Source organism: Coptis chinensis, chromosome 1 (assembly GCF_015680905.1).
Source record: "Coptis chinensis isolate HL-2020 chromosome 1, ASM1568090v1, whole genome shotgun sequence".
NCBI lineage: Eukaryota > Viridiplantae > Streptophyta > Magnoliopsida > Ranunculales > Ranunculaceae > Coptis > Coptis chinensis.
Window position 1 is genome coordinate 58,144,471 of NC_141456.1, and position 25,688 is coordinate 58,170,158.

Genomic DNA, 25,688 nt, shown 5'->3' on the forward strand with positions numbered 1-25,688 from the left:
CATCACACAAACACCACAACCTACCACCTACATGAACGCCCAAAATCAAAATCCTATAAGCCAAGATCAATACCAAGGCCCAGTGGTAGACATATTTAAAAAGATTGAGGAAGCACTGACAAAGATCAAAGCGGACGAGTTTGAGTTGGATAGTCTCTGTCCATACACTACACCATTTTGGTGATTTTGCAACATTTGAGATTTCTCATTAGTAACACATACTGATCCGTTAGGTAATTTCTCACACTTATTATCCGTTAGCATTGTTTGTAACCGTTAGTAAGTATTTGTGCAAATACTTGAATTATTATCTAACATTTCTGGGATATTTAGTGACGCTTTATCATGCGTGACAAAGTAAGAAATCAACAGTCAAGTTAAAAATCGCCGTGTGAGAAAAGAAAAGAGAAACGAAAACATAAGCGGGAGTTTTATTAGTTCTCGGCTTCATCTAGAAAGTTAACATATCATATGCCCTAGAAAGAAAAAAAAAATGAAAAAATAGAAACAAGCGAAGAGGGAAAAAGGGTGGTGTTATTTCTGCGCCACCGGCTTCTTGGGTTTTCGATTTGGTAAGTCCTCTCTTTCTCTCCTTTTGTTCTTTGACCTTCTCCTCTTCAAATTTCAACAATTTTGTTTTGATTTCCATTAACACTTGTTTTTTATTTTATTTCTAAGGTAGAATTTGGGATGAATTCGTCTCAAATATCAAGCTAGCTTTGCTTAATTAGCATTTCTCGTTACTGATTGAGAGTTCAATTTGCTCAAGGTAACAACTTTATATACCAACTTATTGAAATTGGGTTTTAGCTTATGGGGTTGGTTACACTTCGAATTATCATGTCAAAGATGTATCCTTTATTGTTATTAGTTTTTTTATTTGAAAACAAAATTAGATTTGTGTTTGATCTGTTTAATTTTTGTGACATGACGTGATCTTCTGAAGTGTTCCTTGCCTGAGCGACTACAATATATTGTCAGACTGCGTAAACATGATCTTCTGAGTTCTTGGAGAGTGTTGTTGTTTCTGGTGATGAAGTTGGTCTTATTTTGGAATCCACTAGTTTCTCTGAACAAGGTGGTTAGGTATTGAACACCATTCCAGTTAATTGACTTAATTTTTGCAATGTGACGCTGAGAGTTCAATAAGCTCCACACCTCTACTTTTTTTTTTTGTGTTTTCGTTCACCATTTCTGTTATTTGTTGGATTGAACTGTTATTGCTTGGTGAATAACTACAACAAATGGGAAAGGGGGAAGTATCCACATGGCCTAACAATAACATGTCGTCCTGGATTTTGGAAGTTTCCCTCTACAAAAAGGTGGGGAGTGTTCCGCACCTAGGTATGACTTAAAACGTTTAAGCATCGCCACGTGAATTTTGTTTTATGTAATTATGTCTGTGCCTCTAGTATTACTATTGCTTAGGAAACATAGGAAATATTTTCCCATTAGTCTGATATAAAGCTTTCTTTCTGTTGGAAAATATTTGCCTTAAAGACCCTAAAATCGCTTTTTGACGCGGTTAACTGAATTGAAATCACATACAATGTGTTTAGACAAGGACACATGGATACATTATCCGACACTTTTTTCTTCAAAATATGGTGTCCATGTAACATAGATAAATTCAAATTAATATTTGTATTGATATATAGCACACTTTCTATATGACTAATTATCAACTGTTTAGATTGCTTTCAAACTACATATTCTCCATCTCCATCACTAATGGCGAAACTTGTTTGTTAGGTAATCCTGCTCTGAGGTAGGGTAAATCTGGTTCTGGAGTTGGGCTTGGCTATGGCCTTTGGTTGAACTCTCGAATGGGACAGTTAAAGATTGACTATGCCATCAACGCCTTCCAGAAAAAGACATTATAGTTTGTTGTCAGCAATGTAGTCTCTTGACTCTTGAGGTCTCATGAAACCAATACGTGTGCTGCCGGAGTCACAGGCTTATCAGATAACTATGTAAGACTTGGGTTCTTATGTGACATTCCCTACATTTTTTTTCTTCTTTGTTTCAGTTTTTTTTAAGTGGATGTGTTTTAGATATGGTTTGGTTTGCGATACCTTTATAGGATGTGTGCTATGCTAACAAGTGTGTTGGGGGGCACCAATACTTTAAAGACGATGTATGCACCATTAGTAATCACTTTTTATTGGTAGTGTAGGTGAGTTTTTCTGTGGGTTTTAAAAGAGTGATTTGTATACATGTTAAATTATAGTAGACATATGAGTCAAAAAGTAGGTGTGATTTAACTGCCGAACCATGCGTGCTAGCAAAAAAACTCTGCTATGAATGGCGGTTTGTGCGATTCCATACTTGTCAAACAGAAGAGCACTTTGTAAAAAGATGAATATTGTTGTTTTCATATTTATATAGCTTAGGTCGTTCACACTGACTTGTTGTTTTCCAATGGCGCGTCCCAGAATGAACTTGACTTTGACCAGAGATTTTCACCTTCCACACTAGCTTGTAGAGAAAGAATTGAAGCTCACTAGTCACCACTCTAGTGTTTCGTTCCTCCCTGAAATGTTGATGGGAGGTCTTCACCCTGAACTTATCACTTCTGCTCCAGCTCCATTCTCATCTAATCTCTATTTCCCCATTTCACATCTTCAATGATGAGTGTGAAAGAAGCTATAATATTAATGCCCTTAAACTTGTTGCCTGGTCAAATATTGAGGTCCCAAGGCAGCACTTACTCTACCTTATCAAGGACTTTTTTCAGAAACTCGCCTCTACTATAAATCCTGTTGTAAATTAGAGGAAATTTTATAGCAAAGAGGTAGAATGTCATACCATTTATCAAGCCAAAAGCGAGTGTAGTTACGTACGCTGACCTCGCAAGTGGCTCTTTCCATGAATTTCTCCTTTGCAGAACCCGAACAGCTGCAGCAGATTACACCTCTTCTTGGTGTTGCGATCCTGCAGTTGTATCCTGTCGTAAAAGCTCTAATCTGGTTGAAACATAAGTTATATATAACAGTAAGTTAGGGTACTAACGTCTTGTAAACTTTTGCAGTGAGTTTGTCTTTGATCCCAATAGATGGCCATGGCTGGAGATGGATGCAGACTTCCTTAAATTATCGAAGCTGTTCAATGCTATGAAATATGTTGTACGAGTTCTGGCTTTTGACCACAAATATAAGATCGCAATTTTGGCTTCGAAATAGGTACATCCTGTCTCTTTTCCATGTTCTTTCTTTTTTCTTTTTCCTTTTTTTCATTTTTTATGCAAAGAAAAAAAAAAAAAAAAGAAATTGAGGCTTCTAGTTGACTCACTTCTTCAATACTACATAATATAATAGTTCTACTATGCCATTCCAGGATCATTGTCTGGTGGACTTGTTACATGGATGGCAAAGTGGGAGGTTCCCTGTAGATATAACTCGTGTAATAAGGTGATTTTTTAGGAGTCTGCATACTTGGTATAGTTTTTCTTACTTTTTATGTGTTTACTTATCAATCCCAGTCTGTTCTTACAGTAATCATGATAGAGGTCCAAACACCCATGTGATTCGGTTTCTTGAAAGACATGACATTCCATACCATTATTTGGGCACGAAAAAAGGAACTGAAAGAGAAAGTGAGGTCTTGGATTTGGTTTGAAACACTGATTTTTTTAGTGCTTGCTAAGTATATGCAGGTATTTTGATGTTTTGTCTTCTGTTTTGCTTAGTATGCAAGCAAGTTTAAAGTCTCAATCACTCGATATTCATTTTTGAAGACTTTTTATATTCGTGGTTTTCTGTTGCAAGTATTTTTAGATTCTAAATGTTGTGGAGAATATGGTGTGGATTATTAAATTGTACAACAATGTACAATTTAATGAATAAACTACTTTAAACGAAATATGAAAAAATACAAATTAAGTTAGTCCACGACACCCTCATTTATTGTAATCAATCGTGGGGTTGTAAAGGAAAATTAGATATATAGCTGCATTTAGAGATGTGGTGATGCATGGGTTTTCTCAAGGACTTGATGGAGTGATTTGTCTTTTTCTTTGTCCTTATAGTTGTATGGTTCAACTTTGTCAATGTGTCTTCTATTTGTTCTTGTTTGCTAGCATGGGTTGATGTGAATATTTGTAAAGTGATTCACATTTATTATGTACTTTAGTTGATTAGTTTATTGCTTATGTAGATGGAAGCTAAGGAGAAGGTACTTGATTTTACTGGGCACTTGCAGGGCAATGGGCTTTATGTTTAATTTGCAATTGCATGGGGTTATTTTGCAATCATGATAACCTGTTCACACATTACGCTTAGGCTCTTGTTGACTTTTAGCGGAAAAGGTGTGTGATCTTTACTGTAGACATATATATACTTAATTACTTGGGAAAGTTTTAAAATGATTACACTAGTTTTGGTTATGAGAATGCACTCTTAGTCTAAGAAAGATTTAAGTTAAGGTAATGTTTGTGATAAGCTTGTCATAGTTAGTAAATGAAAGTTATGTAATGGATACCTTGAAGTGATATGGTGTGCCAACTGTTGGCAATGCAAATTTTATGTTACAGTTGAATGCCATTATACCTCTTACTCTATGTTTGTTATGAAAGGTTCTATCAAGAGTTAGAAGGGATGTGTACACCATTGGTAAGATAGAAGGTTGTAAATGTTTATGGAAATTGAGTTTCATTTGGACTTCATATATAAGATACATATTTTTGTTTGTTTGTTAGTTACATTACCAAAGTCGTTAACAATTGCAATTCTAAAATCATAGTATCTTTGGTTGCAAGGGTCTTCACTTACACTGTTTTCAATTATTCTTTGTAGGGAAAAGTGACATTCGCCATATGTTGACGAGTCACAAGTGCATAATCAGGATGTCATATAGAAGAGTGAAGGACTACATGCTTTGGAGATATCGAATCAAAGTTCACAAGGTGTTGTAAAAACTGTACTTAAAATGGTTATGTCGAAGAAGATGAGATCTTTCATTCTAATGCGTAAGGATTGCTTACATGGATAATTATGTAGCTTGTACTTAGGTGGATAATTATGTAGCTTGTACTTAGGTGGTGCGGTTCTATTTAATTTATACTTAAGTTTTACTTTCGTAAGCTATAAACATATGATACTATGAAGTTCTAGACTTAAGTTGTAATTATTTAATGAAGTGTTGTTTGACCATCAATTGTTTCAAGTGAGTATTACTTGTTTTACAGGAATGACAATATTTGTGGGTGTAAGTATTTATAAATTTGAGAGTTACTATAGGTGGTATGTCAAAAAAAGGCCAGGAAATTATATTAATTTTTTTTAAAAATAACAAATTATTACTAACGGATATGTAACTGTTACAAATATTTCATGCAAATTATTAATAACTGTTACTAATAAATTTAATAACGGTTGATATGTGTTGCTGAAATTAATTTTAGTAACACTTGATAACCGTTACTAAATTTTCTAACACTTTATAACCGTTACAAATATCCGTTACTAATATTTGTCACGCATTTGTGTCAACGCAAGATAACCGTTACTAATATTTTTTGTAACGGATACATATCCGTTACAAATAGGCTGTTATGGTGTAGTGATATCCACAAATCAGGGTTCCACATGGTTTCGAATTCCCTAAGATGGAGAGATATGACGGAACTGGGTGTCCTAAAGCCCATGTGAAAATGTACGCTAGTTACTTGCAGCCTATGGGGATCGGGCCAGAACTATTGGTCCAATTATTTCAAAGGAGTTTAAAGGGTCACTTGGTGGATGAACACAAACGCCGAAGATGAGAATGTGGGTTGAACTTGCAAATGCCTTTTGTGACCCATTTTCATACAATCTGAGACATCCGATGGGTCAAAGACAATTGGAGGCACTCAAGCAAGGTCTGACTGAGACATTCACTGAGTATGTAACCAGGTGGAGGACCAAAGCAGCTCAGATTCTAGACAGGCCATCAGAGACAGAACAGATTCAAATGGTGGTAAAAAGTTTGAACTCCAAATATGCAAATCGATTGAGTCTCAGCTATTATCCATCTTTTCAGGCTTTGGTTTCGGCATGGACTCAAATTGGAGATGCTTTAGCCTGTGGAACTATGACTTCGATTATTTCTTCAAGTCCAAGTGATGCTCAGAAGAAGAAGCCACCTTCAGTTACTGTCAACAAGGAGAAGGACGCACACGTTGTAGCCACACAAGTCTAGTCTCAACCTCATACACAGATCCAAGAAAAGGTGACAACTCATCCTTCTTCCAATCAGATTGCATATCCTCCAAGACAACAAGGATATCAAAATAGAGGGTTTCTTAAGCCACAGAGGCAGTTCACAGAGCTACCGTACCCATTGTCGGTCATTCTCAAGGCTTTGATCCAGCAAGGCCTAGTTACACCATTGCACCCTAGGCCTCCTCCAAATCCACTACCATATTGGTATGATGCTGCTAAACATTGTGATTTCCATCAATCTCTTGGACATCCTACAAAGAAGTGTGGAGCTCTCAAGCATGCGATACAAGATTTGATCGAATCAGGGAGAATTGATGCATCACATCTCGATACTCCAAATGTTGCAATGAATCCATTACCATACTATAATGGAGAAGTTCACACATTAGAGCCTGTCAAGAAAAGTCCGGCCTCATTCATTACCCCACTCGAGCAAGCATCCAAGGTTAGTGCCATGTCGCTCTTCAAGCCATTCAATTTTCAAGATGCAATTAAAGATTACAAGGCACAAACACAAGCAAGGCCCATGGCCAAGGCTATATCGTTGGATGAAAAAGTGCCACCTCTGTTTGCTAAATCACCAACTAAGAAGATACCATTAGCGGCTCCACCTTTGTTGCATGTTATAGATAAAGAGTTTGATAAGCCCAAAGATAAGGTATATACTTCACCATCTTCTTTACGACAGTTGAAGGTTTGTGAGCCAAGTTTGTTAGAAGATCAAGAGGTCTAAGAAGTGGTACTTGAGAAGTCTACCAAGTCTATGTTTGAACCGGATGACCAGGATTCTCAAAACATCTCCCTAATAGATGATGCAGAAGATTATGGTATCGAGCTCTTTGACATGTTTTGTCCTCCTATTTTTTATGAAGAAAAAGATTCCATGTCTGCTATCAAGATCACTTCACTAGAATACAATGAAGAGGACTATAGTGATGCTTTCGCAGTACTTTTCTCTGAATACCAGCTTATTATGGCTAAGCCGGATTCCAATGATAGGCGTTTTGAGCATCTTACTACTAGTCTCAAAGACTTGACATCTTCCTCACACTTGGAAGATCAGATGCCGAGCTCAAGAAAATTGAAGTCATTTTCCATTGCAATATTCTAGCAGGTTATTCTTCTAATGACCTTATTGGTATTTGGTGAACGGAACTACTCTATATTTGTCTCTTCAAGATCTAGTTCTTATCAAACCCAGAGCGAGTTGACAATTGAGATGTTGGGAAAGACCACCAACCATGGTCATATGAAATGGCCATTCGATCATCACCACTACTTTCAAGCTAGGGGCATGTCTAGGCACTCATGTGTTTTTGATGACATTCATGCACTAAACCCAGGATGGAAACTTGACTTCTCAGGGGGGGCGTACAAATCATAGCGTCACGAAGTTTGATATGTTGCTCATGGAGAAACCACATCATTCAGAAAATTCATCACTCATGCATGGAGCTACAACATTGGTTGATGGGTTCTGAATCAATTTCTCTCCTATATTTGATCCCGGTCCGCTGCTTGGCACAGATAAGTTTTCTACTCTCAATTAGTTTGTTCTATTCTTTTATGAAAAAAAAAGAAAAAAGAAAAAAAAAATCCAAAATCCAAAAAAAAAAAATTCAAAAATTTCAAAAATTCAAAAAAATTCATATATTTCAAAAATCCAAAAAAATCAAAAAAGTTTTAAAACTCCCGCAAATATGATTTACCCACTTGCCTTAGTGCAAGATGATTGAATGACTTGTGCAGATTATTATGATCCCCTCCCCCCGACGATGAAGAAGGAATGGACAATGAAGCTGCTGAGTCCATTCTTTCTCATGAGCAATCTGAGGATTGACAGACGCTAGTCATTGTGGAGACGAAGACCATCAACCTTGGCACCATAGATGAACCACATTATGTGCAGATTGGTATAACTTTGATCCCCTATAAGCGTTGAAGCCTGATCAAATTACTGAAGGAATCCATAGAAGTGTTGATCATATCTATAACAATCTATTGTCTTAAGGTGGTACATGATTTTCATTGTTCGAAGATCAGAGAATCACTCCCCGAGAAGAAGAGATTGAGGAGGAAGAAAGTTCAGCGGTTATGTTTGAGAAAAATTTTCAAATGTCTAAGATCACCAACATCAACATCAGCATTTAGCATTATGCATTTACCCTCGTGGAGAGGACAAAACTCCACAACATCATTTGATCAACTACCCTACTAAAGAAGGGGAATATCCTGCATTCCATCAATCAACGGCTACTTAACCAATCAACCAACCAGCTACCCTACCGTGGAGAGGGCAAATTCCATTTGCATCCATCAAAGACATGAGAGCTATCTATCAAAGAAGTCAACTGACTCGAATCTGACTACATCAAAGAGCGGAATGCTAAGAGGAGTTCATCTATGATCAACATTCTTGAGAGTCGAGATATGAAGGAGAGCATTGATGTTCCACTGGGACTTAGATACCAATGGAGACAGATTGTTACAAGTAAAGCTGAGCAAGCAGATCTAGACTAGAGTGGAATCAATGAACCAGAAAGTTCAAACCTAATAGTGAATGTCCATTCACTATGAAGATTCTTCATGGAAAATTCTACCAATGCCGACCAATTAAAGAGGTACTACTTTTTACCCAACTTTGTTTATTTTAAGACGAATAATATAGTGAAAATCTTAGAGAGACGATGGAACAGGCCATCTTTGATCGTTTTGTTTTTAGCCTCATGAGCCCAGCTAATATCATATGTTCCCGTTTGAAGCCCATTTGAGTCTTAGCGTATTCTTTTGTTTCCCACAATATAAACCCATATCTTTTAGGAAGCCTAATAAATCTTTAGCCTACCTATAGATTACCCATACCTATTTTTATAGAACTTGTCATATTCCAGGGGCATCATTCCATCCATCTTTGATCACGAAACAATTACCCCCATGCTATTTATCCTAAGAAGGTGTTGAAAAAAATCCTAATGCAAGGGGCAAAAAAAAAAAAAAAACACACGAGGAGGCTTGTAGAGCTAACCAGCATTGTTTCATTCCTTTCAGTTTTAACACTTTTGGTTTCTTGGCCCAACAGTTTATTGAGCTCCTTAAGAGATTGCAAAAAGTTATGGACTGCAATGTAATGACAGCTGGTTCCAACAAGTTTGTATTTAAGAGAATAAGATTTGCCATTCAGAAAGGACTTGTAGCGCAAGAGAATAGGAGTTGCCATTCAGAAAGGACTTGTAGCGCAGCTTCTTGCACGCTTGTCCTAATTATTTGTAAAACTCGTTATCTTTATCAATAAAATTTTCACTTTAAAAAAATAAAAAAAATAAAAAATCATCAAAACCCCGTCATAGCTTAAAATGCTTAGAGTTGCACAAAATGATCGACACTGGTCCAAAATGGAAAACCTAAACAAGGGGCAGCTTCATTTGAGATTTGGGATCCGTATCATCATTTCACTACTATCATTCCAATTACTCCTCCCTTTATATGACAAGTTCTACTCCAAAAATAATTTTTTGATCATATCCCTTCTTTATGAGCCCATCACCTAAGCCTATATTATAGTCCTATGAAAGTCCGCTCTTGATCTCTAAGTCCACTATATCTCCTAGTTGAGAACTACTCAAGACAAACAAAAAAAAAAAAAAAAAAAAAAAAAAAAAAAAAAAAAAAAAAAAAAAAAAAAAAATTGAAGGCATTGGAGGATTCACTACTAGTGATTGCGATGTATGAGGAAGTTGTCTCTAGAAGATTGGTCCTATGCTTTATGCTCTATCTGTCTTGGAAGAAAAATTTTGGGTGTCGTTCAGTACGTTGTGAAGGTCATCTACTTCATAGGTGCCAAGTTTGATCGTACTTCTATTCTATGGTCGTCATCATGCTCATTTTCTTGTCGGTAACTCATTCCCCCACCTTCACTTGTTATTCAATCATCTGTGGTATTTTTTATTTTGTTCTCATTGTTTTCAAAATTGATTTCAAAAATGAATTTAAAAAATAATAATAATAATAATTTGTTTTAGAAAACTTGGTTTGCTTTGGATGCTTATGATGAAAATTCTAGGTTTACATTACAAGTACAAAGAGAATTCTGAGGCAATCATATCCAAAATAAACCATGCATTGTTTTTACTAACATAGTATACATACACCATAATCTTTCTAACTGTTCACGCTAACATAATTGTATTGTTTTCATACATATTATGTATATTTCACTCCATTGTAATATGTGTAGAGAGAAATAAATTGTCTAACCTTACCAAAGAAGTTTCTCCCTAGTTTCCCAGGTGCCGAAACATTAGATGTGAAGAGTGAGAGCAAAGCTACAGAGGGCGTGTCGTGCATAGTGTCCCTTGCTGAACGTATGATTTAAGCATGGTGTGGATTGTCAGGCTGTGCGGCACGTTGGTCATCATTATCTCCTTCTCCAGACGTTGGCAAGGTTTGATTTCTTGTTATTCGATCTTCCTTGGGTCCTGTGTATGTATAGGCACGGTTGGGCAGTAGCGGCAAAATTAGTTGGCTTTCCTAACAAAAAAATGACGAAAAAGGAATAAAGACAAGAGGTCAAGAGCTAAAAGGAGTAAAGCTGGAATAGTGGTTCACATGTTCACGTGTTTTGGAATGTAAGTGGTTTTAAAAAAACAAAAGAAGGGAATGAGGCGGTTTCGGTTTCTATTTTGAGTTTGGGAAGTTTCTTTTTTGTCTCATTATTGAGATTCCATCGTTGGTTTCTAAGTGAGATGTGTGGTCTCATATCACAGGCGGTGGGCTGGCCCTTTATTTGTTTTTAGTAAGTTCACTTCATACAAAATCAAGTTAATTTTTTTTAGTCCCAAATCTAGTCTGACGTTTTGACCCATTTTCTTTCGGGTTTGTATAAGTCTGAGTGTCTGGCTCGGTTTGGGCCAGTCTGACTCGGTTTTCACTAGTTTGACTCAGGTTTGACAGTTTGACCAGTTTGACTGTTGACCAAATTTGACCAAAAAAATCCAAATTTTTTCAAAAATAAAAAAATTGATGAATACTAGTATCATAGGGTTCTTACCCTCTAGTATGAGAAAATATTCATCAAATTTTGTTTTCTATCGCACTATTGGCAACCACTTGATCATTAATATCATTTCGGTTGTACAACATTAAAATTGTTCGCGAGAACAATGTCAGTTTTTACTGATAGCCTCACGGATGGATCAGCCTAAACTTATAGTGACAGTCTTTTCCAATCCGAGACTTGAACATAATTGATTGATTGAACTTGAATATCATCATCCCCAGCATCCATCTTTCATCTCCAGCACATCTCTCACCTTCCCCAGCAATGTTCTTCTGTGTCTTCTTCCTTCATCTTTAGAATATTTTATCCCCAGTGGATCTTCTTGCTCTCCCCGGTGAGTTTTTTCCTTTCGTCAGTGTTTGGTTATCACCATTATATGAGAATCTTTAATCTAAGTCAAAATCATGAATGAATTGATCTATCCATTTAATTTCACCAGTTTTCCAAAATGAATTTGAAAATATTAGATTTCAAAAAAAAAAAAAAAAAATTGTCCCTTGATTTCAAAAAGTTGTTCATCCTTATCCATCACCATTTTTTTGCCTAAGCGTCACTATCCTAGTACACACTAATGTAATGTAAGACATAAAATACACGCATTAGAAGGTGTGATACTTTGGTTGACTACTGAAAAAATGTAAGACGTAAAACACGCATTTGTAAGGTACGATACCATTCTCTCTTGAGTGACAACCATTTTTAACTATGCTTTCACAAACAACTTGAAAAAAATTAAGGATTTCAAATATCCAGGGAAAGACCCTCTTTCAAAAATATTTTTCAAATGAATTTTCAAAAAATTGCATGAGATCTTTTGGCTGGAGCTTGGCAAAAATGGTGTGTCTCCATGGCTTTGTCGTTTAGTTGCAAGCAACCTCCGCCAAAGAGGGGCAATTGTAGACACCCAATTTTTGCACCATAGGCATAATTCATTCACAATTTTGCATTAAATTAAATTTGATCATATAAGGTGATTTGCTTTCTAGAGTCTTCTTTTCTATATCAAACTTCTTTCTTTTCATCTTCTTTTAGCGTATTTAAACTCTCCTCATCATGTTCTAGCTATGGCTGAAGTTTCGTTACTTTCTGAGTTTTGAGCTAAAAATAACCAAAATGCCCCTGTAACCCTTTGGAGCCCAAATCTCGTTTTTTCCACTCTTTCTTTGGATGAGATTATTTCATATTTGGATTCCCCTTGAAAAATCCTTCGAAATGAGTACAATCTTGCCTAGGTTCCTTTTGGATTTTAGAAACCCTAATTTTGTCTTATCCCGTTTCAGCCTGTTGTGCGCGCTGTTCAGTACAATATATTATTGGAGTAAGTTTTCGACCCAAGGGTATTTTTAAGAGTTCATGGACCTTCCTAATGGATTAATGAACAATTTTTGTGAAGAAGAGCTTGCCTAATTACCCGTTCAAAGGGAATTTGCAGTATTGAAAAAATGGTCAAAATGGGCCTTTTTGGTTGGATTTGGACTTGTGCTCGTTGGCTGTGGATCCAGCTCGAGTTGGACCTTTTCATTAGGGTTTCTAGCCCATTTTTTCAAGCCTCCAAAAACATAGAGAACCTTCCTTAATTGTTTGATTTGATTTGATCCCTAAAATCAAGAATATTCTAGAGAATATGCCATTTTGGAGCCATGTTTGGAAATCCTGGATTATGGGCTCATTGAGGACGTGTGGAGTTTGATTATTTGCCCTAATCCATCTAAAAGATCCAAAAACCAAGGGCCAAGATCGCACCCCTTATCCCACCTCTTGAATCAAGGGCCAGATCCCACCTCTTGAATCAAGGGCCAGATTTAAGAGGTGCATCCAGAAAGAGATCAAGCCATTGGATTTTTCTTCATCAATACTCAGCCATTGGATCAAACTCATTACCATATTTGAATCCACGCCCAAAAGTTATAAATATGGGTCTCATTCACCCACAAAAAAACATCTGGAGCTAAGAATCTAGAGCTAGGAATTCGGAGTTAATAATCTGGACCTAGCTATTCAGAGCTAATAGCCTAGTAGTTTTCTTTTCTTGAGTGTTCTTCTTTTTTTTCTTTTGTTGTTCATCATTCTAGAGTAGAATTTCTTTTAATCTGGAGTTGAAGGTAAAATTTCGACTTCGAGGTTTTTCTAATGAAGTTCTTCATGTTTTTCATCTTTAGCCTCCTTTTCCCCTCTTTCGATCTTGAGTAGAAACTTATTTTCACCAAAAGTTGTTTTTTTCTCAAATCACCTGTTTCAATCCAAAAATCACAGTTGTCAATTCCAGATCAAGTTTATCATCATCATTCATCAACAATCAATCAAGATCATCAATCAATCAATCTACAATCAAGTATGAGACAACATTCAAAACAAGGTGACATCTTTCTTTTCTCTTTTATTTCATTTAGCATTGCATATTATGTTTTTTTTTTTAGTTTTATTATAGTATATAGTTATTAGTTTTTAAATAATTTAGTGAAGATCATCCAACTTGTTAGATTAATTTTTCAAGCTTTCTTTGTTCGCCTATCTTAATACATTACACCTCAATAGAAGTAAAAGTAAAAATATTTTGGTTTTACGGTGGCGTGGAGTGCCTAACACCTTCCCACATCGTACCTTGACTCCCGAACCCAATAATCATCTAGTTTCGAAGGCTAGTCCTTCACATAGGTTTTACTCAACTTTTCCTTAATAAAGTTAGTGGCGACTCTAAAATCAATTGCATAGACCTAGGTACACATTTTTGTGCGTACAAAGTTCTTGCCAAGCAAAAGGCCTTGCCAGACATCAAAGGTACACATTTAAATAGATGTACTCACTGTTTGGTAGGAAAGCAACACAGGGTGTCTTTCCAAAGATTCTCGTCTCACAGAAAGGACAATGTCCTTGAGCTAGTTCACACTGACTTATGTGGTCCTATGAAAGTAAAGTCCCACGGGGGAGCTTTGTACTTCTTGACTATCATTGATGATGCGTCAAGAAAGATATGGGCATATAGTCTGAAGACCAAAGATGAAGTACTTGGCATGTTCAAAACTTTCCATAACATGGTGGAAAGAGAGACATATTAGCCTTTGTAGTGTATTCGCTCAGATAATGGGGGTGAGTACATAGGGCCGTTTGAAGAGTATTGCAAGAGTCATGGGATTCGTCATGAGCAGATAATAAGTGCTTAAAAAGTGCAATTTAACCCTTGATTATGCCTCTTGTTTAGCCATCTTAGTGGACTAATAGTATTTTTAAGTTATGTTTTATGATTCTACAAGTTAAAAAGAGAGTTTTGTAGAATATTAGAGAAAAAGGGGTAAAACGGAGCAATTCGGAGCATTAAGAATCACATGGGAAGCCCGTGGACAATCATGGAGAAGGCCAAGGAATTAAAGCTATTAAAGATGCGACTTGAACCTATTTTAAAGCCTATTTCAAATCCCAAGGACAAAGGATTCGTTGCTTGGACCAAAGCCCGCAAAAGAGGATAGAAGGATAGAGCAAAAAAGGGAAAATAGACTTTCGCGTCTGGGACGCATAGATCGTGCGTCCAGACGCATTGCTCACATCTAAGATGCAAGGATCGTGCGTCCAGACGCATGAAATGACACTGTAACCACTTCCTTCTCAGTTTTGGAGACAAAGTTGGACTCTGAAAGAAGTTTATTTGTATTAGGAAACAAATGGCAGTTTGGAATGCTTCTAGAACTCATTGTAACCCCTATAAATAGAGGACCTAAGTGCCTTATGTAATTTGCCAATTCACTTATACTCTTGTCTCCAGAACTTGAGGTAGAGAGAGATTAATAATAAAAGATTCGGTTTTAACTAGCTGAGTCTTAATAAGTTTGTCTTTCTAGTCTTATGTTCTTCGATTCTTCTTCTTCTCGTTCTTCGTGTTCTTCCTTCTTTATGGAAGGCTAATCTTCTCCTTCAAGGGAGGAGATGAAACCAATGCTTAAGGTTTAATGATTCTTCTTGTTCATGGTGTTCTTCAATCAGGTTAGTTCTTTATGTTTTTAGTTATTAGTTTTATTGCCCACACCAGGGGATGGAACTATAGAATAGGGTTTATGTTTTGCAATAATAATACCATGCTAGTGCTCTTTACTTTTCTTCTAGTAGTATAGTTCTTTAGAGTGAAGGAAGTATTCTTTGTGTTGCTTTAGAAGGGGTAGCTCAGGGAGTGGCTGCCTAGGAGAAGTATTCTTTGTGTTTGCCTTAAGTGGTGATTCATTGAATAGCCACCCTATTAGGAAGTACTCCTTTATGTTGCTCTCGGTAATACATTGAATGGCTGCCCGAGCTTAAATAAAAGGAAAGAAGATATTAATAGCATAAATATAGGAACAATCTTAAGTAGAGTTAATTGTTAATGATGTTTCGTCCAAGAGGGCATCGGTACTCGCTCGATTGCCTAATTGTAGTCTACTTGTAAGAATAACCATGAAGCAAAATATCATAGATCAAAAGTATTGGTGGATTCTAATCTCTTGAATTCCCTCTCTTATAAATTCTCAATAGTTTAGTTAGTTTAGTTTAGTTTAGCATTAGAATCTAAAATCTCTACAATCATAGTTTTTAATCCCTCAAACCCTCTTTCCAGTCCTGTCCTTCACATAACATGCACTTAAAAGTGGAACGATACCCTACTCATCCTTTACTTATTGATGGATAATTAGGTTTTGATATTCTTCTATTTGTTCAACGACCATCATCTATCTACATCATCCATATACCATCTCATCTACACACAAAAGGAGCGCAAGTCAAATGGCGCCGCTGCCGTTTTAAGTTGTTTATGTTTAACGTTTTCTTTCAATATTAGAATTTTGGATCTTGAGGTAATTTTAGCTGCATCATCCATCCTTTTAAGAAAGAAAGAAGCTTGAAGGACATCTCGAAAACAAGATCTACCATCCAAGTTAGTCGAATCTTCATTCTTTTTATTTCATTCTTAGTATAGTTGCATCATAGTTTAGTTTTATTGCTTTCTAGTATAATTGCATTTAGGACCTTTTCAACAATTGAAGTTGTAAGCCAACACAGCGAAACATCATACTCTAGTGTTTCTTGTCTGAATCTTGACAAACAGACTATCATCTGTGGGCCGTGGTATTTAAGCAATCCAAGTGATTCACCATAACCCTAGAAGAGACAGCTTTAGACAATGGGCGATATACTAGCTGCAAAGCCCAACCCAGTTGAAGGAAAGTAGGTTTACATTTTAGTATAATTTTGAATAGTTGCATATTATTCAAGCATTGTAGGATAGTTTTTCGTCATTTTCGCATAGCATTTTCTAGTGTATTCTCCGTCGTCCATATCATCGTCCGGTAAGAACACAACAGTGGATTAACAACCGACTCACAAGAATACTAGACGAGATTGAAACAATGGCCCCACGCAATGATGGAGGTGTTTTGGACACCAATAATCCCTCGGCTATCCCACCCATGCAAGCACAACAGAGGAAAAAGCTGAGTAATTTTTATTCGCCAATCATTGGAGACCCACCCAAAGAAGATTGTTTTTCCGTGACGTAAGCTAACTAGTTTGAACTTAGAGCATCAGTAATATTTATGCTTCCAAAGTTCAATGGTTCAGACAATGTTCAGCCTTATGTTCACATGAACAAATTTCTATCAGTCCTCAGAACTTTCAAGAACCAGAATATCAGGGATGAGAGTATCAAGTTAATTCTTTTTCCACTCTCACTCAAAGGTAAAGCATCTGAATGGTTAACTGCACAGCCGATTAATTCAATCAACAACTGGGAAAAGTTGAGAACAAAGTTTATGAACAAGTTCTACCCACCCCAGAAGACAGATGTCATGCAACAAACCATCAGCAATTTCAAAGGAAAGGTGACTGAAGAATATCATCAAAGTTGGGAGAAATTCAATAATCTGCTAGTCTCATGTCCACATCATGGTTATGATAAGAGCACACTGGCTCATTTTTTCTTTCGAAGACTTTCTACTATGAACAAGTAGATGATACACTTAATGCACAAAGGCAAATTTACATTAATGGATGGAGAGGAAGCTTACAACTTTCTCGAGAATTTAGCTGAAGAAACACAATAATGGACTACTAGCAACGAGGATGTCGCTAGCATGGAGGGGGAGCCAAAGCAATTTGGTTACCAAGCACATGAACAATCAGATCAAGAACTGAAGTCTACATTGGCGCCCACCAAAGATTGAAACTCTGAGTAAGAAATTCAACTAGTTCTCTATGAATCCCTCCAAGATCAACAAGTCTCAAGCTAAATCTCTCCCAGTCATGCAAGCTAGCCAATACTGCGAAGTCTGTTCGGACATTTCCCATGCAACTCTAGAATGTCTTGGTTACTATCAACATGCATCAGTTGGAGAGTACAATATAAACTCATTTCAGAGGCCCAACCAAGGTGGTAATAACTTTCAAGGCAATTATTGGAGATAGAACGTTAGAATCCCCAGGTTCTCAAGATCAAAGTTATATTCCATAGACAAGCCAAGCTTCACAGTTGGTTCCTTAACAACAATTATACTCTCAGCAGAATTTCAATACAAGTGGGGAGTTAGTGCCTGATCCTAGGAGAAATTATGCTGCACCTGCCAGCCTGGAGAATGCTATTACTTTGCTATCACAGAAAAATCAGAAGTTTGAAAGTGTTTTAAAGCTTATTGCACAGTCTCAGCTCAATCTTCAGCAATCTCAGGTAAGTCAATGTTCTAGAATGGAGTCTCTAGAGGCTAAGGTTGACCAACTCACAACTACTTTGTCTGTAAAGACACAAGCCACTAAACCTAGCTTATTATAACCAATATTGAGGAGTGAAAATGTATGCCATATTGGGACAACTTCTAGTACTGATCACCTCCATAATCATGTCAGCTTAGTTACTACTCTCATATCAGGATTAAAGATAGACAACAAGGTTAACTTACCTTCTCATGATAACATTGCTACAAAGCAATCGGTCAAGATTTCAAATGAAGTTCAAAAGGAAGTGGGGGAAATCCTTTCCACTCCCATTTGTCAAGATGACCAAGACAAGATATGCAAGAATGCCAAAGAGAAAGAAGAGCAGACACATGTTGATGTGTTTGTACCGAAGGAACCTTTTTCTATGTTTTTTGCTCAAAGCAAAAAGGACAAGCAATTTTTAGAGATGAAGGAGGCATTTGAGAAAGATAACATCAATATCCCATTTCTCAAAGCGATCAAGTAGTTGCCATCATATGCCAAATTCTTGAAGGATGCATGCAACATAAAGAGAAGTACTCATGTTCCAAAGCAAGCGTTTCTAGCTGGACAAACAACATCTGTTATCCATCAACAAGCTCTAGTCAAGCTTAAAGATCCAGGAAGTCCTACAATATCATGCAATATAGGAGAAAAATTCACAGGTAATGCTCTTTTAGACCTTGGTGCTAGTGTTAATCTCTTCACTACACCATAACAGGCTATTTGCAATGGCAAAAAACCGTTGCTAATAATTTTCGCAACGCTTTTTAAGCGTTGCAAATATGGCGTGGGTAAAGTGTTGAAAATTTTTGCAACGGTTAATAAGCGTTGCAAACAGAAATTTCCAACAGTTATTAACCATTGCAAACTGAAATTTCCAATGCTTATTAACCGTTGCAAACAGAACTTTCCAACGCTTATTAACCGTTGCAAGAAAAATTTTCCAATGGTTTTTAAGCGTTGCAAATATTATTTGTAACACTTGTTTATACTATTTCGTAGCAACGTTTTTAAATTTGTAACGGTTATGAACCGTTGCTGATGGGTTGCAAATAAAAAAATAATAATTTCTCATATTTCCCTAAACACCAAAAACACCGAACACCAAAAAACACCAAAAACATTTCAACCCAGATGCCTTCAACTAAGATAACATATATTTAAGAGAACCTAAAAAATATATCAATGCTTGTCAAACTTTCATTTAGATTATCCACCCTTCGCTTATACTCAAGTTTCTACAAGAATACCAAGGTCTCATAAAATTTACACCAAAACAATAGTATTAGTAGCCTTAGCCCATTTGACCACCACACAAGTGCTGCAATACTTCAGAAGTTCAGATCCTTGAAATCTAGGCATATCCAAGGACTCACGACCTGGATGAAAAGAAGAAAGAAAAAGAAAGTAAATGTGCATAACATAAAAACATATCCATAGAATCCAAATGGTAGTGCAAATTAGTGTCGATTTATAGCAAAAACGCTGGGCCAATTCTAATTATGGTTCATAAATCAATAAAGGTTCTTCAGTTCAACCGTGCAAAATATGCACATTCATCTTGAAGGCCAACAAAATAGACGAACAGACGATGTACTGTACGTTAAAAGCTTCACTTGCATAAATCAAATGTAAGTCTCTATCTACATAAATTTGGACTTCACCACTCACCAGAACAAACTTGAATGTGCCAAGAACCAGAAAAATTTCTTTCAACAAGATAACTAAGAATGCAAATTTGGTCTAAAATGTAATGATAACAAATATTAAGATAACAAGATTAAGATACTTGTGGACAACAAAGAATAAGATAACAAATAAATCTTAGGATACCTACAAGAGTTTCCCTAAATTCAAAAACACTTTTTTTTATGATACCTACTCCTTTAATTTAAGATTTTTTTAGCGATGTAGCTCTCTCTGTGAAGCTATAATAACTTCATGAGAAATAAGAAATTGGACACCTGAGTTATTTTGTAGGACATCATATGGAATTAAAAGTACATATCTTAAGATACATCCTAAATGATGATACCAGTAAGAAAATCTAAGAATCACAATATATTCACATCCAAAATAGTTGTACCTGAAATATTGCAACTGTCAGGAGTTCGAAGGAGTCCCTGCGGGGATTCTGCAGCAAGTTCAGCAGCTTCCTTGTACTTTGTCTGAGAGAACAATCCTTGGAACCGTTGGACAACCTGGCGTATGAAAACGATGAAGAACATGTAAACTGTGATGCCTAAAGAAAATATATAGCATGTGACATACAACATTCATGACCATGATCACTGTGAATCACTTATTCAGACAGTTAAAATCTTGGTTTCTTTGTTACTTTTGTGTTTTCTTCAGAAATATCTAGTTGAACACTTAGCTAAAGTTTAAATTAAACGTGTGCTACCATTATAATACCTATATCATTTCTCCCATGTGAGAAGGTGGACACACTTCTCACAAATGATGCCAACATAAGTTCTACTTCTTAGCCAAAAAAGGGGGCTGGTTGTACTTTAGACACTATATAAAGGTCTGCAAACCCTAGATTCTTGGATAATTAAAAAATCATATACAAAGGCTACTCAAACGTATCCACCTACCAAGTTTTCAGCTCCAGGAAGATTTCCTCTTTTAGCAAGATTAACAAAGAAGCTCCGGTTGTTTAGTCAGAATCGATCCATCGATAACATCCATTTATACAATCTTCCAATTGCCTTTTATAGCATAACGGGTAAGCTTATAAAACATACTTGACCAATCGACAAAAGGCACTATTGTTGCCTCGTTAACGATGGCAAGTAACACCCCCCTCGCCGATTAACGAGATAGAATCCTCCTACTAATGATGCCTCGATGTCAAAAATATAGGATCTGGACTAATTCGATTTACGTAAAACTGCGGTAGCGATCTCCAAATCGTATAAACGATAGAAGTCCAAGTTTTGTGATCACATATATCAAACCGTACTTGTGGGATATCTGCAAGAGAGAAACACTAACGATTTAATAATTGCATCAAATACCAAAACCATGTACAAGAATTACCACTTAAAAAGTTACCTGCATTGCCACTGGGAAGTCATCATCAAAATCTGGTGGGAAGAACAGATCTGCTTGTTTCTTTGTAAAAGCCGGTTTACACCGCCAATTAAATCAAGACTTGATACGAGAAAAAGTAATCGAGAAAGGTTCGGGAAATGGTGAAAAGGCGGAAGGCAAAATAAAAAATTTCTACGGGAGTAGTGATCACTGATCAGCTACAAAGACGGTACACTCTCTTCTCCAAATCTATCATTAACAGTCCAGTTTTCCTCAATAAAAATCTTAGATAACACAATAACATTATACCCATTAGTTCAAAAATCTGCTATATGTCATGTCAAAAATATATCTATATCGAGTCTACGAAAATTAATACCAACATGAGTAGTAACATTTTTTTATCTTCTCAAAAGAATAATAACTGCATAACATAGGTTAGGTTAGCAAAGACCTAAGGAACACCCCATAAATAATCACATACACCAAAGCTAGTAAGGAACTACCCATAATTACATAATAAACGAGTCCAATTACAAATAACTATGATATTTTGACTCCATAAATAGAGTAACCCCCTTAACCAATCATACAAATTCTATTTGTCCTTCATCACAATATACAAAATTAAACAACACTCGAATCCTATTACAAATGAAACTATGAAATTTCACCTCCCTAAATAGAATAATTCCCCTTGACCAATCATACAAAGTCTGCATCACAATCATTCTAAAAGCAAAAGATCTTGGGAGTAGCATGACAGCCAAAGGTCAAATGCACCGTAAGAAAAGAAGTAGAACCATTTTGTTTTATAAACTCTCAAAAGAACATATTGAATGACAGGAAAAAAGTACAAGGTAGAAAGAGGTGCCCTAGTACATGTTAACCCAAATTTTAATGAGCGGAGAAAGACAAAGGACAAGTCTAAACAGACCTGGTTGAGCACCAAGTTCAATGACGTGCAATTTTGATGTGAGTTGTCCATCATTACTAGTCTTTGAGGCAAAACAGATAAGAGTAGAAGGATTCTCATTTCCTAGAACCTGTGTACGACAATGCAAGTCAATATGATTTTAAGCTTATATATTATCAAAACATTGGATTATATACAAACAGAACACATACCTCAACATGAATCTAGATAGACAAATCTTTCTATACTGGCGGAAATAAAATCACATGACCCTCAAATGAGGTCAACTCAACATTGGTTCTACAACGTCATCGCAAGTTTAGCAGCTTCCTTGTACTTTGTCTTAGAGAACAATTCTTGGAACCGTTGGACAACCTGACGTATGAAAACGATGAAGAACATGTAAACCGTTGGACAATCTATCATTTTTATGAATTGTGCTAGTGAAAAACATTCACATCAAAGTTTCATATATGCCTAAGTTCCTACTAAAATCATTTATGCAACGGTACCTAATCAAATAGTACGTGCCTGGTTGAATACTATATGACTACTGATGAACTACTACACATGAGTAACAGCCAACAAACATGTTGCCAAGTCGTGACAACTCAAAACTCTAACAGCAAAACAACAAAAGCTCAAGCTCATGACATGATACGTTTATGTAAATTAACTGCTAGCAGGTCTGTGATATCAACTCACACAAACTTTTCTAAGCTAGCTTGCGTATTGAGAACCTCTTGCCGGCAGACGTCACACTTCTTGTTTCCTTTGATGCTGAACCACTTCAATACACACGCTTCATGCGTAAGCCTGAGATCACCCTTGCAACTGCACTCCATCTTAAATGTATTTCCTCCTTCACACAATGAAATGAAGCAGATCCTGCAAGCTGCTTCCTCTTCTAGAATCTCTTTATCATCAGCTTCCATATCAACATGACAAAGATTATCTGACTTGGCAATGGATGAGGTGCCTGAAGTTGTAAAAGAAAACAGAGAATCAGAAAGCGTCTAGACATTTCAACTAAGTAACAGATAAAAAGATTTCATGAGGCTGGATCTTGAACACCAAAATTCTTTTCCTAAATAGAAGACAATGAGAAGGCTATCATTCAAAAATTTCATGAGGCTGGATCTTGAACACGAAAAATACCAAGAAGGATCAAGGAACACAAATTTCTATTGTCTTTCGACCATTTTATCCATCATCTTTGCTCCACTTGGTAAAAGTACTCCGCCAATAGCCTAATATTTCATAATATTTCTTCTCAAAAGAAATTTTGCTTTTGTTATTCAATTTCCATGTTTTCACTGCTGATAAAGCTAGAGGATAAGAATTACTTAAAGGGTCAATTTTGGGTTAGGTTTAAAATGCCAATTTGTTTGGACTGGTTACTGTTCCTGCAAATCTTGGAGTTGGTTAAAGTGGTTATATAAATTCCCATTTTAGTACAGTACTTGCGCTTTTCTTCAAGTGTACTGATTCATGAATCATGAGTACTTCTGGTCCACACCTATCTAGGTACACTTCACACATGAATATCAATTTAATTATATTTAACTCGTATACATTGGACTATCAACTCTGTTTATCATCGCCTTCTTTGTCCCATATATGGGCCTGACATTTGAGTCTAGCAAGAATAGGGACTCTCACAATTTTCAGTTTGAATTACCAATAGAACAAAGGATTGTTAACTGCACCCCCATAGATTTGATAAACCTCCATTAGTGCACTAGTAATCAGCTCTGATTATCCGAAGTAGAATGTCGAAAACTATAAGGATTAGCACCCCGAGCTCGGTTTCTGGTTACGTCCCTAAATGTAGAACATAGTTATGACATAGGTGTACTATGAAAGGGCCAAACATCCAAGGACCAGATGTGCCTAGAAGAATTTTATGTGACCAGATCCTTGCTACCAAATCACCGCATTTCAGGTGATTTTGATCCGTACTTTCACATTAATGTGACCATAACTTGAATTAGATTTGACAAGGTTCACCATTTCATATGAATAATTAAACTTGTCCAACCTGGTGGACAAGATCTAGATTCTTTATTCTTCCACTTTATAGTAAAATATTTCACACAAATGAACGCTACGGCGCTCCCATATCTTGCAAGTAACGTTGATGTAACTGGACTTAGTAACTAGAGTGAGTGTGATGAGTTTATACAAAAAACAAGTACCCCTACTGAAGTCGCAGACAACATACTTTGTCCATCTGAAGCACCTGACTCCAAATTAGCTATCTAGAGATGTAGTTTACATCTATCCCTTTTCAGCCTTTTCTAGTCTCATCAAACAGTACAGTATCCACAAAATACATAAACCAAGAGGCTCCCTTACAGCCTTATGGGCAGAAGAGATCCTTCTTAATATACTAGGGGCCAATTAATCCCTCACCCGAAAAGGAATCCCAAGCGCTTTTCTATCCTCTCTTTTTCGGATATTAATCAAAATTGGCCTTACTAGAGAAGCTGATATATAAACATATAGCTATATACCATAGCTCATTATAACTTTTAGCTAGCCCACAACTTATTTTACCCATCTTACTGTCTCAAACTTAAAATGGGATCTAAATGAATGAACTTTAATTTTTTTTTAACTAGTGGACATTGAAGGATGATAATATGTGCTTCTGAAAACAGATCGACCTAATGATTTCACTTAGAAGACACATAAAACGACTATCAGATATTATCCTGATCCAGACATCCAGTTTGCTATAAAATTAAGATGTTGGCAAACATATACAATGTTCTGCTGTTCTACATAGACACATGTGTCTGCTATCGTTGGACACTATAGGCATGGTACTAGATCAATTAAGATAGACAACTAATTTAGATCAGGAAGAGCTTGAATTTTGATGTAGAAGATAAATAAGAACCTGAGGTTTGAGATCTGTGTATGAGATTGTTTTCACGAAGAATTAGCAAACCAGCAGCTGTAGAAGAAACAACCCAGTCATTTCACACGAAACCAATCAAAGAACAATCCTAGAAACAAAGATAAGTTTTCAGTTGTAAGTAGGAAAATTTTACCTAACTGTAGCATGAAGTGCTTCGCAGTAGCTTCCGGAACTTTTCCATGACGTTGAATATATACTGATAGATCCCCTCCTCTGCAGTACTCCAACACCAGATGTATTCTTCTAGGACACATTAAACAATAACCATAATCAGCTAAATATATAGTAAGGACCATCCAACAATACTCACACACGCATACATAAAAACTCTCCTTAAAAAATTCAAAATTTCCAACAATTCTCACACATGCATACATAAAAACAAAAGCCCAGACCCAAATTCACAATTAAAAAAAAATCATACCTTTCAAATAAAATTTTACAATAATGTACATACCTCGTGCTTTTCTCTGGATTTCGACAGAACCCGATCTTGTTTCTGCAGGAATCAAGACATAATATATACTAGATTGGTCTGTAAACAGGGATCGAGATGATAATTAGTTTTGAGGAGTGCGAAAATTAGTTTTGAGGAGTGGATGATTTTAGGGATCTAGAAATGCGGCGGTGAGAGAGAGAGGAAAGAAAGAAAATTATGTTTTATATTTCGATTTTTTTCGTTTCCCTATTTCACGAAATTTTTAAGTTTTTAATTTGTAACACTTTTCCAACGCTTTTTAAGCATTAGCAATTAATTCCAGAAATTCACCCAAATAAAGCAACGCTTTACAATATTGTTAATGCTTATTTAACGTTGGAAACTTACTAACGGTAATAACC

The 25,688-nt window shown here is 36.3% G+C and overlaps 1 protein-coding gene and 1 long non-coding RNA gene across 5 annotated transcripts; one reads left to right on the forward strand and one right to left on the reverse strand.

Annotated features, from left to right (window-relative positions):
* Nucleotides 1–677: 677 nt before the first annotated feature.
* Nucleotides 678–5,080, forward strand: LOC147524690 (uncharacterized). 4 transcript variants are annotated; one of them, XR_015220353.1, is made up of 8 exons: nucleotides 678–769; nucleotides 947–1,086; nucleotides 1,753–1,973; nucleotides 3,032–3,182; nucleotides 3,337–3,410; nucleotides 3,495–3,655; nucleotides 4,156–4,306; nucleotides 4,794–5,080. It is a non-coding gene; the product is annotated as an uncharacterized LOC147524690 (long non-coding RNA). The 4 variants fall into 4 exon arrangements; XR_015220357.1 differs by having other exon boundaries at nucleotides 4,201–4,306; XR_015220354.1 differs by lacking the exon at nucleotides 3,495–3,655 and having other exon boundaries at nucleotides 3,337–3,437.
* A 13,848-nt stretch (nucleotides 5,081–18,928) lies between these two features.
* LOC147524691 (clathrin heavy chain 2-like) lies at nucleotides 18,929–25,464 on the reverse strand. Its single transcript, XM_086575949.1, has 9 exons — nucleotides 25,306–25,464; nucleotides 24,982–25,088; nucleotides 24,828–24,884; nucleotides 22,630–22,901; nucleotides 21,944–22,052; nucleotides 20,931–20,946; nucleotides 20,568–20,619; nucleotides 20,054–20,168; nucleotides 18,929–19,346 (listed from the first exon to the last, which is right to left on the reverse strand). The coding sequence occupies exons 2-9, from the start codon at nucleotides 24,992–24,994 to the stop codon at nucleotides 19,234–19,236; spliced, it is 747 nt and encodes a 248-aa protein (XP_086432075.1). The 5' UTR covers nucleotides 24,995–25,088; nucleotides 25,306–25,464; the 3' UTR covers nucleotides 18,929–19,233.
* Nucleotides 25,465–25,688: the final 224 nt, after the last annotated feature.